Here is a 12,039-nt window from a genome sequence, read left to right as displayed (position 1 = left end):
AGCTGTCTAAAAAATCAGATCGACAGCACCGGTAGGTCTGAATCACAGGCTCACCAGTTATGTGTTTTAAAGAGATCATCATCATCAGGGTCCTTCTATAAATAGTACTGCAAAGGTCACAAAGCTGCATGAACCTAAATTATAGGATAAATCTGACTAACTGATCGCCCATTACAAGCTCTAAAATTCCCACTGCAGGAAACCAGAAAGTAAGCTCCACTCCAGAGGAGCTGAATTGGCAGTGCATTTGAAACAGGGATGCTTCTCCCTCAAAAGGCTGCCTGAGCAGCAGTTCGGTGGGCTTGGTACAGCAATTCTGCAGAGGGTAAATGGATGCAAAACTCTCACGGCGATCGCCCTGCTTCCTCTCACAGTGAATAGCACTAATTTATGAAGAGGCGGATTTTCAAAACCATAAAGTAGAAGCACCTGGGCCTCTTACAGACAAACTTCATAAGAGGTTACAGTACCATACCCTACTTCTCATAATAAAGGCTTCTAGGACCATAGGTGTGGTTGGAAATGATCAATGGGAAAACCTAGATGGCTTACACAGATGTTCTCTACATAGAATTTGAATATAAATTAAAATACCAGCTATGCACTTGGGAACCAGCCTTTAGTTAAATCCTCTAGTGTGTTTAAGAACTTTTATTTCATTTTATTAGAAAAAGAGAATCATCGTCTACAAACTATTTTCTTTCTAACTATGCAAATACAATGAGCAAATCATCTGTAATATCAAAATACTGTTTGTAAACCACTGATGGCACTAACAATTTCAGGAATTTCCAGTAGGACATATATTGAGAAAGAGCAACACCAGATTTCAAAGTATAGGCATTAACTGAATTTTAAGACTACAAAATAAAATTTAAAGTTTAAAAGTCAGTAAGTTTAAGTTCTCTGATTTTCAATAATTGAAACCCAATCACCAAGAATTCAGAAGCACCCAGTATGTTCAAAGTTGCACAGATGGGTATGGATGATAGAAAAGTAATCCCCATGCAATATTTTAAGTGTTGCTATCAGATATATTTAAGTGATACTTTACAGATTAAAGCTCCGTAAAACCAAAATATATCCTCCCCGTTATATTTTAAAAGTCACAATAATTTATCAACAGTTGCCATTTCACAGCAATTAGAAAACAGGAGTTGATACAAGTTGAACAAAAAAAAAGTACTTTTTCCTCTTTTAGGAAATAAACATAGATGTGCACACACACACACACACACACACACACACATAACATCGTTTTTTTACAATACAGAGTGGTTAATTTGCTTTTGTATTATTAAAAAAAAAATTCCCTATGGTCAAAATACTGAAAAAGCGCAAAGGCTGAAAAAAGGAAACCACATTTGCCACTTTTAAAAAATACATTATTGTCTCAGTGGTTCTATGTTTTTATTTTTATTATTAATATAAAGTTAGATATTACGAGGACTCTGCGGTTGTCAGACTCCTAGGGCTATATTGGACCAGACGGAATTAAATCTAACCCTTTCTCAGTCTCCAGGAAGGATACTCCCTAACCTATCCTACAAGATGACAGAATAAATGCCTCTATTCCAAACTGTTAAACTGGGAAAGAAAACATGCTCACCTGGAAGCAATCTAACTCATGAAAGTTTATGAATCTGTGGGAGAGACCGCCCGAATGAGAAAGATATTCTTTGGATAGAAGTTAGGAGCTTTTGGAAGTATATAAAGTTTTAGGTCACTAGAATACAGATTTAAAAATGATTTTTCCATAAATAATGATCTATTACAGGGGTTGGTAAACTACAACCAATGGTCCCTATCTGGCATGTCACTTGCTTTTGTAATAAAGTTTTATTGGAACACAGCCATGCTCACTCATTTATGTGCTATCTATCCTTGCTTTTGTGTTAACATGACAAGCGTTGAGTAGTTTCGACAGGGACTGTACAGACTGCAAAGCCTAAAACATATACTCTCCGTATCTTCAAAGGAAAAGTTGACTGAACCCATGATGTAGGGCACTCCATACTACTCTAGTTTCCCAAGAGTTAGTGCACCTCAAGAAGACTTTAGCATGTACTCCAAGAGTAACCTGCATACTGGGGGTTCCTTAGCAGAATAAATGTCAAACACATCACCTTAAGGTGGTGCTTTACTTTTGGGCAAGGGAATAATTTGTATAGATTTTCAACAAATATCTGTAAAAGTTAATAAATACACAAGAAAGAAAGAAAGCCAAGTAAGAAAAGTGTGCCTGCCAATGTTCTCTTAATATCCTCCTAGTATTGGAGGTGGGAGGGAAGGGCGCTAAACTGATTCTTTCCACCAACTTCCTTTAGCTTTTCTTTAAATCTATGTTTTTTCATTAAGTAGTGTTCCCTCCTCACCTCCCGTACAATTAATAACCTTTAGAGTAGTCTGCCTAAAATGTTTAACTAGTTTGTGAGGACTTGTTCAGGAATAGTGTTTATTTAAACTAAACATAGTAAAGATCATTCTTTTAGAAAACGTGTCTAAAAATCTTACCTCAGTTACTCCAAGAAGGGAAAGATGGCAAAGAACGCACAGGGTAATGAAACTCTGCAAAATATACCTGAACAACCAGAGGTAAAAAAGAGCTACCATTTCTGAATGGTAATGGAAAATAAAACCAGACAAGTCTCTCCAAAGTTGAAGAGCAAATTGTACCCTGCCCTGAGTCAGCTAAGAAAGTCTTTTTCAAACAGGGAACCTCCTGAACTCAAGCAGCTGTTCATGAATCTTTAAGAGTTAGTTCACAGGTGTTTCGTATTTCCATAGTTGTTGAAACAGAGAAGATAAAACAGAGAAGATATTTATCAAACACAAATTCCTATCAAGATTCACTTTTTTCCCCAACCAGCTAATAAGTGGACTTTTCCCTTTCTTTGTTAAAAAAATGAATGGTAGGAAACCATATGTGAAAGATGTTTCCATAATACCTTACGTTTATATAGCGCATTACAGTTTTCAAAGTGCTTTCACATGCCATCTCATGTAATCCTCACAACACCCCTGCGAGGTAGGTACAGCAGGTATTAGTATCCTCATTTCAAGATGAGGAAATTGAGGCAAAGAGAGGTTAAGTGACTTGCCCAAGATCACACAGCTGATAAGCGGCAGAGCCAGGACCAGAAATCAAATTTTCTGACTCCTTGTCCAGTACTCCTTCCACTATAGCTACTGCCCCAATTATGAACAATGTACTGTGTATCAAAATTGAAAGGTTACTGAAGTTCATTTCAGTGATGTCTTAACAGTAAAGTTAAATGAGAACTACAAGAACAGTAGGTCTGATGATTTTACTTGACTTCATAAAACGGGTGCAAAACCACTTTTATCTAATTACGTCTAACCTTTTGGTCCAAATACATAAAATATGCAATATTTACAGCATTTTCCTTTCTTTTTTTGTAAATGCAATGCTTTAAAACACATTATAAAGCACCTTAGTAAAAATAGTCTACAAGTAAAAGTACAGAAGAAGTAGGAAAATCCTACCCATACCACAGCTCACTAATGGAGTTATAATATGGAATCACCAATGTCAGTTTACTGCTTTACAAATAACCCATGGGGGAACAAATACTAAACTTACTTTTTTGATATTAATGTGTGGAAGTCTTAAACTAAAACGTCAGCATTCTTTGAAGTGTCTCCCCAGTCTTAGGTAGTGGGGAGACAGGAATGAGAAATACTGCTTTGATTATTTTAAAATTGGTTTTTAACACTAAAGATCTTTTTTTTTTTTTGAAAGAATATTAAAACGGCCTACATAAATATGGGCAATTCCAACTACAGCAGAGACATTCTCAGCAAACAGGATCAAACATTCCAGTAAATTTCATGAGACAGGATTCACGAAAACAAAGCACACACTGCCCAACAGTTAATAACACTATTCGGTACAGGTGTGTATCTCGAACCTCCAGGTGAAGGTGGAAGCAGCAAATGGACTCATCTTCATTCATGGTTAGTTGGAAAAAAAATGCTTTATCAAAAAGGGAGTGTCAGAACTTTTTTGTGAAATTGTATTTAGCCTCTGACTAGACCTGCTATGTGTTGATTTTTAGGTGATGTGTAGGCTTTTTTTTTCCAGGCAGGAGATTATAACTCCCATGAAAATGTAACCAGGGGGGTAAAAAAAAAAAAAAAAAAGAAAGAAAGAAAGAAAGAAAGAAAGAAAGAAAGAAAGAAAGAAAGGCTGAAACTTAAACTTCTCAGGCCACTGAAACTTACCAGCCAGTATCTACTTCCTCGGTGTTTCTGTCTGTTTCCTAACTTGGCTCAATACAAATGGTCTTATACACCTATCAGCAACCGAGCTGTAGAGCTGAGAACTAAGGTGAAGACAGGGTCAAAGTTTTAGTTCAAGAATCGAACAGTCACACCTGTACTCAGTTCGATTTAGGGTAAATCTTTTCATAGAAAAAGTTTTGTGCGAGGATGTAGAGGTCTCCGTCTTTTTCCCGTACGGCGTGGGCTCTGATGAACTGGAACTGCTCCAGAGCAAACTCATAGAACTCATTCTCCATTTTCCATATGTCAGACTGCTGCAGTTTTGCAATGGTTTGTTTAGTGGGGAGCTTCTTCTCCGTGGTTTTCCTAAGATGAGATTTCTTTCCTACTTACAAATGAGAAAGAGAAGAGGTAAATACTTGTGAGAACAAATGATGGATGCTTCTTTATGTGAAAAGATGAAGTCAATGTGGCACATTGAAGGGCGGGTAACAACTGTTTTGCATTAATATCATTCAGACAAAAATGGTGCCCTGAACCTACTAGAACTGTGATTTACTCCTTCATAATGTAAATCCTCAACCTGTTTACAGACTTAATTAGCTGTCAAATAATAAACATAAGGATCACCACCAGTAAAGAGTAGGCTGTCACCTTACATGCTGTAGTCTCAAATGCTTGGTGTTCTGACTAGTTTATTTTTTAAAATATGACAAAATATCTAACTAAATACTAGTTAGATATTCAAATATTCAAACTAAATACTAGTTTTACCATAATCTGCACTCTCTCTGTGTTAGAAGCTAGGGCCCATGCATACTCTAGGAAGTTGCTAGACTGCATCTTCGCAAAGAACAGGGGAAAAAAATCAGAATCGGACTGGACCAGAGCACTGTCACTTTCGGATATGTCACACTGTCAAGGCTGCTGAAGCACACTTAACCATGACAGACACAGCACATGCTGATGATCATCATGAACGTGACTCAGTCTCACCATCCCACCCCTACTTTAAACAGGGTTCGGCAGGTAGATCTAAGGTGCAATATGGTCATAATGTTTGGTATCTGCCATTAGTTAATATTACACATTTCTAACTAAGGCTGGTTCTGCAGATCATATTTTTCCACTATTCCTACAATGCCTTCTAATTATCATCCAATGCATGTTTATTCAAAAAATATTTTGTGTGTGTGTGTGTGTGTGTGTGTGTGTGTGTGTGTGTGCCAGGCACTGTTTTGTATTGAAAATGGTAAGAAGAAATAGGCAATATACCTGCTTTTCTGGACTTATTTCTTGTGCTTTACTCAAGAAACTGAAATCACACATATTTTTCAAGTTGCAAACAAAGTTAAGGACAGCTTACAAAAGAAACCCATCCTTTGTATACCTGTACGGTAGAGTTCTGTAGCACCCCTGAAGAACCGGGGCAAAGCTGCCTCCAGTAACATGATAAAATCTTCAAGCTCTTCAGTAACTCCCACCAGAAAGTATTCATTAATTAGGTTATACTTGGCTTGATCCATGGCCCACCTGCTTCCCACATTCCTAAAACCAAAGAAAAGGAATTAAAAACCTGGCTGTGAAATCTGCTAAGAACTTTTGATGCCTCTGACCCTATGTATTATGGAGGAAACAAACACATGTCCATCCAAAGCCTTAATGCTCTTTTATTAATGTTCCTCGTGGGGAGAGGGGTACTTGATTTCAAAGGTCCTTCCCACTTCTATGAATCTATGGAACAAACTAAAGAAGTTCAATTAAAATCTTCTCAATAATGTCCAAAAGAGCAATACCCTTTATTGCTCTAAGGTCGGCAAACTTTTTCTGTAAAGTGCCAGAGAGTAATAAATACCTCAGGCTTTGCAGGCCATGTGTTCTTGGTCACAATTATTTAACTTTGCTTTTGCAGAATAAAAACAGACAATAAGTAAATAAATGGAGATGGCTGTGTTCTAGTAAAACTTTATAAAAACAGGTGATGGGCCAAATTTGGTCTCCAGGTTGTAATCTGTCAATCCCTGTTCTAAGGAAATGACTAAAAATTGAGAAGATGTTCTTCCTATGCTTGTTATGCTGTTATTATGCTCTGATATAATCTATTAAGAACTTAAGGCGCATAGTGATCCAGTAACATGTCTCAAACAATGAGGAAAAGAATGAAGGCATTCTTTGCATTTCTCGCCACAGTTTTAAGGAAGATACTTTGTGTTCCTTTCTAGTTTTCCTATTAAAATGATTGATTAGAACATATAAATATGTATAAAAATGTGTCATTTTTTTAAACTGTAAACTCTGCACATGCTGAGGAAATAAACTCTTTATTGAAGATAAAATATCTTTTTATTTTCCACCTCAAGTTTATTGGTAAACTAGACCACAACCATAATGTTGGCTTCTCTCAAAGTAAAAAGTCAGTTAATAGTAAAACCTGGTGAATGATTTACCCACTAAGCCTTTTCTTGATGTAACGTGAGTGGCTAAAACAATAAGCTTAGGAGAAAATGAGGTTTATGAAATAACCCCTGAACTCTAAATGAAGAGCTCTGCTGGAATAGGGCAAAACATGTAACACCAAAAACAAAAAAATAAAAACTAGCATCTGATGGGGAGCCTGGGTGGCTCTGTCAGTGAAGTGTCCAACTCTTGATCTTGGCTTGGGTCATGATCTCACAATTCGCAGGCCTGAGCCCTGCACTGGGCTCTGCACTAACAGCACAAATGGGCCTCCATGGAATTCTGTCTCTCTCCCTCTTTCAAAATAAAGAAATAAACTTAAAAAAATAAAAACCAGCATCTGAGAAAACGTTGCAAGGATAAGATGTATGAAGAAACTTTTCAATGCACTTAAAGGTAACTATAAAACTAGAAATTACTTAATTACATGTTATTTTTAGCCTGGTCTTTCACTAAGTTCCCTATACTTAGTCCTTGACGAATACATTCACACTTGTGAAATACAGATGCTAGAGAAAACAAAGAAGAGCATCAATTTAAGCTTTATCTCCCTACCAGCATTCCGAGCTGTGGCCGCAGAAGAATGGGATTTGAAGCCAGAGCTTCTCCGGAGCACAGTCTGAGCCGCCCTCAGCTACACATTCATCAAAGGTCTGGAATAAACACAAAGCAGCACACATGAGCCCTAAACCCAGGTCTCACCTATCAACCACCCTAACAGGGTAAGTAAGTCATTGAATAACACGAGGAGCAGCAGGTGGAATGAGCTAGTGAACTAAAGAGATGGGTGGGTTATGAAAATATACTTAAGATACTGAGGAAAATACACGGATTTTCCTCCCGTCTTTGTTTTATGCCAATGTATATAAGAGGGCTTTTTTTTTTTTAACTGCATGACTTGAACCCTCTCCCCCGCTTCAGATAATATGTCCTTGAGTGTAAATACTGGTTTATGTTGAATTTGTGTATTTGTAATTTCTATCCCCCTTAGAAAGGAAATTAAATAAAAATAAAGCTAAAGATACTCTATGTGAAATAACCATTTGAGAAGAATATAAAGTAGGGCTACACTTAAGTCTTCTCTCCTTTTCTCATTAAAGCAAACAAAAGCTCGTTGTACCAAAAGCAGAAATGACCTCAGACACTTATGACTTGCGTGCCCTCCTGTCCATGGTATCTGACTGAATTAATTAAAAGGGAAAGAGACTCACAGGGTATGAACGTAAAATTAATCAACTCCACCTCCTCAAGCACTTACTATCTGCCACAGGCATTTTAACAGTAGGCCCCGTCTACCTGAAATGACACTGAGATACCAGAGAGCAAACTTGGGAACTCGGGTTGTGGTGATGAGACACCCACAAATGCCACCTGTTATTTCTGAGAGGACAAAGTGTGAAAGAGTGGAGTCAAGGCTCTTGAGTTTCTGGAAGCAGGTTTGACCATATTTCAAGTAAGTCTTTAAGGACTCCAAACCTCAGTTTCTAATCTATGCAATTAGATAAACTCAAAGGGCCCTTTCAACCAAAAATCTGAGAACAGGGCAAAAAAATCTTTACACCCAGTGTTGGGCGGTCTCTTTATTCTGGCAACATTCAAAAGACAAGAGCAAACACAGTCCACAATCTGCCCATTTCTTTTACCGATGACCTCTTCACTGATACAGTAAAAAGATCTATGACTTGGGTTTGAACCCTGAACCCAGAAAATCTAAGTTTTGTGTTTGTTCCTTATCTAAAAAAGCAGGACAGGATCTTACTTTGAGGAAGAAATAAAATCATGGATGTAAAAGAATCTACCACAGTGACTGGTTCACTGTAGGCATTTGATAAACAGAATGTATCTATGTCTGTGCTTGTCTCTCTCCCCTCCTCCCTAATAGTCAAGTACAATGTCTTGTTGGTTCTTGTTCTCCTTGACCTTCACAGCATTTGACCACCCTCTCCTTTCTGAAATCTCCTGGTCTCTCTGCCCCTAAGAGATTCTTGTTTACTTCTTTGGACACTGCCCCTTCTGGCTTTGCTGGTTCTCTGTACCTTTCTGAATGTATTATTATTATCTTCTTTGAAGGCATGTTTTGGTCCTCCTAATAGTTACGGAAATTCATCTCAACTATCTTCTCTTTGCCCACTCCCTTCCTTAGCTTATTCACATTTCCTACTTCCTTGGCTTCATTTATAATTTCTAGGCAAAGAACTTCCAAATCTGTACCTCCAGATCCATGACTTTTCATCTTCTAATACCTCGTGTGCATTTTCATTTGAATTTCCACTATTACCTCATACTCAATACTTCAGGCAACAGAATTACACTGCCTGTGTAATTCAGACTGAAGATCTCAGAACATTTCCTAACACTTCCTTCTTCTCTCTCCCCTAACATCATTGAGGTCATGTCTTTCCAATCTATCTTTTCTTTTTTCAACCTTGCTTTTATCAGGGTCCCACAATGCTGTGTTTCCATTGTTACTATCACTTTCTAATGGGCTCCCCACCTTCCTCCCTTCAACCTGTTCTGTACAGGCATCAGATTAGTGGAAAGAGTCACTTCTAACATCCTCTACTCAGAAACCTTCAATGGTTTCCGGTGTGTCAACAACAACAAAAAAATCCAAATTTTTTATTCTGGCTTTAAGAAATGCTTCATAATCTGCCCTCAATATGCTAGTCTAGCTCATCTCTATGTGTAACTTCCATCTTTACCAGATTAGCCTGTTTTGTAGTTTCTCAAGCATGTGATATGTACCTTAAAGCTATACACTTTTGTTGACTACATTTACTTCCTCTGAAAGTGCCTTCCTTCTACCATTGTAGTTTACATGAAGCTACTCTCTCCAATGATTCTGGCCCAAAGTGACTCTTACCTTCTTTGGACTCATATAAATTAATGATATACTGCCTTGTAATAGCCATCTCTTAGGATCCAGGTATGTGTATCTACATATATATCTTTACCTGAAGAACTTGCTTCATGTACTTTTTTTTTTTTTTTATGTGTGTTATGTTCTCTCTCCTCAACTACAAAGAGAAGTTCTTTGAGGGATCATGCAGTATGCATTTGTGTCCTTTACCGCACACAATCTACTGCCAAGCAAATTGTCTGCATAATCAGTAGTTGTAAATGCACTGCAGGGAACTTACATAAATACTAAAGGCACAGTTCCAGTGAGGATGAAGATAGGGGCAGTAACATCTTTTCATGAAGCATTTTGACAGTCCTTAGAGTTCTCTCAAATTCTCTTAGGATCTCTCTATAGCTAGATACACAAACACAAATTATATATACACAAATAAAGTGAAAACACCTCAGTTTACTCTTCAGACTCAATAAACCCCATTTTAGTGGCCATAACGTTATTGCTCAATCTTACTAGATGGTTTGACTTAGATGTGCTAGCCTAAGTCACTTCCTAAAAAGTAGTTTTATTATCATTTATGCCAACTTGTAGCTCATAAAAATAAAACAACTGATGTATGTATCTCTACCATGTTCCAATTTCCAAGAAATCTTTGGCTCAATGAACTGAGTGATGATATATTGGAAGGTTTCTGACTCCATGCCTATCCAATTTAAAAAAGATCCTAGATCATAGTGAGGTGCCTCTGAAGCTCAGAAGAAGCGCTCTGCTTCTTTACGCCTCTATCTGATTAAAGTCCCAGATAGAAAATAAATGAATTATTAAGGTGATTGTGGGTGAATGCACAATCTCTACCACCATTTTGTGTAAGACTCAAACATTAAAAAGATTTTGCTTAAATATAAGAAACTAGGATATTAAAATACTGCAGTATTTTTTCTTCCTTTTTCAATTTTTTAATTTTTAAGTGACCTCTACACACAATGTGGGGCTCGAATTTACAATCCTGTGATCAAGGATCATATGCTCTACCGACTGACCAGCCAGGCGCCCCTAAATGCTACAGTATTAGAAGTTTCCAGAGTTGCTCTGTGGACAACTTTGGGAATTTATCCACTATTGGAATTAAAACAGATTAATGAATAAGCATGTATTAAATTCTATAGTTAGCCAACTCCTAATCCCTGTGCTCAACTCTTGAAGTATTTTTGTATTTCAAATAAAAAAATGTGTAGATATTCTTCAAATCTACTTTTGGCCAGTGATTTTAAATCTGCTAGCCCATTCTGGGAGTCTCCCAAAATCCATTCTTCCAGAGTCATAGAAATTTACCTTCTCTTACAGTTAGGTATAGCCATGTGACTAAGCTCCTGTCAGTGCATTGGAGGCAGAAGTGATGTGAACAGGTTCTGGGTCATTTGGTTATTAAAAGGAAACTGCGGGGCTCCTGGGTGGCTCAGTCGGTTGAGCGTCCGACTTCGGCTCAGGTCATGATCTCGCGGTCTATGAGTTCGAGCCCCATGTTGGGCTCTGTGCTGACAGCTCAGAGCCTGGAGCCTGTTTCAGAGTCTGTGTCTCCCTCTCTCTCTGCCCCTCCCCCGCTCATGGTCTGTCTGTCTCTCTCTCTCTCTCTCTCTCTCTGTCAAAAGTAAATAAAACATTAAAAAAAAAATTAAAAAAAAAAAAAAGGAAATTGCTTGCCTTCTACTTCCTTTCTTCCCACAAGCAAGAAGGCAGATATAGTGGTGACCCAAATTCAACCAAGCACATAAGGACAATGTCTTAAAGAACAGCACAATTACAATACGGAAGGAACCTAGGTCCCTGAATAACAGTGTGGAGCTTAGTTGCTCTAAGAGCCTGGGCCCCTCACTTTTAGGGTTTTAAGTATAAAAATATTATTTAAATTATCTGGACTTCTTTCTTTTAGAAGCTTAGCATCTATTTTAACTAATTCACCTACCAAATATTTTATTAGACAATATAAAGGTGGAAAAATAGATCGGGTTTTGCCTCCTGTGTGGTTCCTTCTTATCATCTGGGGGCAGAGTTTTGCTCCCATCAACTAAAAGAGACGATCTAAACATGGCCAGTAGCAAGGAAGACGTGGAGGAAACAACGGACTATGAATAATAAAAAACTGGTGAACGTACATGAGTGTGCCATGTCTTAGCATAACAGAAATTCTCCCATTTCTACATAAATATCTGATGAATAAAGTAAAGCATTTCCTAGCAAGAGAAACCAAATTAAGATAACTCAATACCATCTTTAGCACATCACCCTGATAAACTGGTCCACTAAGATTTTAATCAAGATGAGCTGTTTCACTGACTCCTCTACAGTGACATTAGCACTTGGGTTTCTGTATTCATAGCAGAACATGCCATTCAAATGCATGGTCATCAAAACTTTCCTGCTTACCTGCTAGCTTTTATTAGCTTTGCACACATTTTGGTCATATTTCAGAAATAGGATTT

The 12,039-nt window shown here is 37.7% G+C and overlaps 1 protein-coding gene across 2 annotated transcripts in view; it reads right to left on the bottom strand.

Moving 5' to 3' along the window:
* Nucleotides 1–639: 639 nt before the first annotated feature.
* The window catches only part of HS2ST1 (heparan sulfate 2-O-sulfotransferase 1), a 175,059-nt gene continuing 163,659 nt past the window's right edge, over nucleotides 640–12,039 (bottom strand). The window contains exons 5-7 of one of the 2 annotated variants that reach the window (XM_043575498.1): nucleotides 7,258–7,355; nucleotides 5,636–5,793; nucleotides 640–4,630 (exon numbers count right to left, since the gene is read on the bottom strand). In XM_043575498.1, coding sequence (XP_043431433.1) covers nucleotides 4,404–4,630; nucleotides 5,636–5,793; nucleotides 7,258–7,355 — 483 coding nt within the window. In that variant the 3' untranslated portion in view covers nucleotides 640–4,403. Of the gene's footprint in view, nucleotides 4,634–5,635; nucleotides 5,794–7,257; nucleotides 7,356–12,039 lie in introns of both variants that reach the window. The other variant, XM_043575497.1, reaches the window with a different exon arrangement.

Source organism: Prionailurus bengalensis, chromosome C1, assembly GCF_016509475.1.
Source record: "Prionailurus bengalensis isolate Pbe53 chromosome C1, Fcat_Pben_1.1_paternal_pri, whole genome shotgun sequence".
NCBI lineage: Eukaryota > Metazoa > Chordata > Mammalia > Carnivora > Felidae > Prionailurus > Prionailurus bengalensis.
This window is presented reverse-complemented; position numbering and strand designations above follow the sequence as displayed.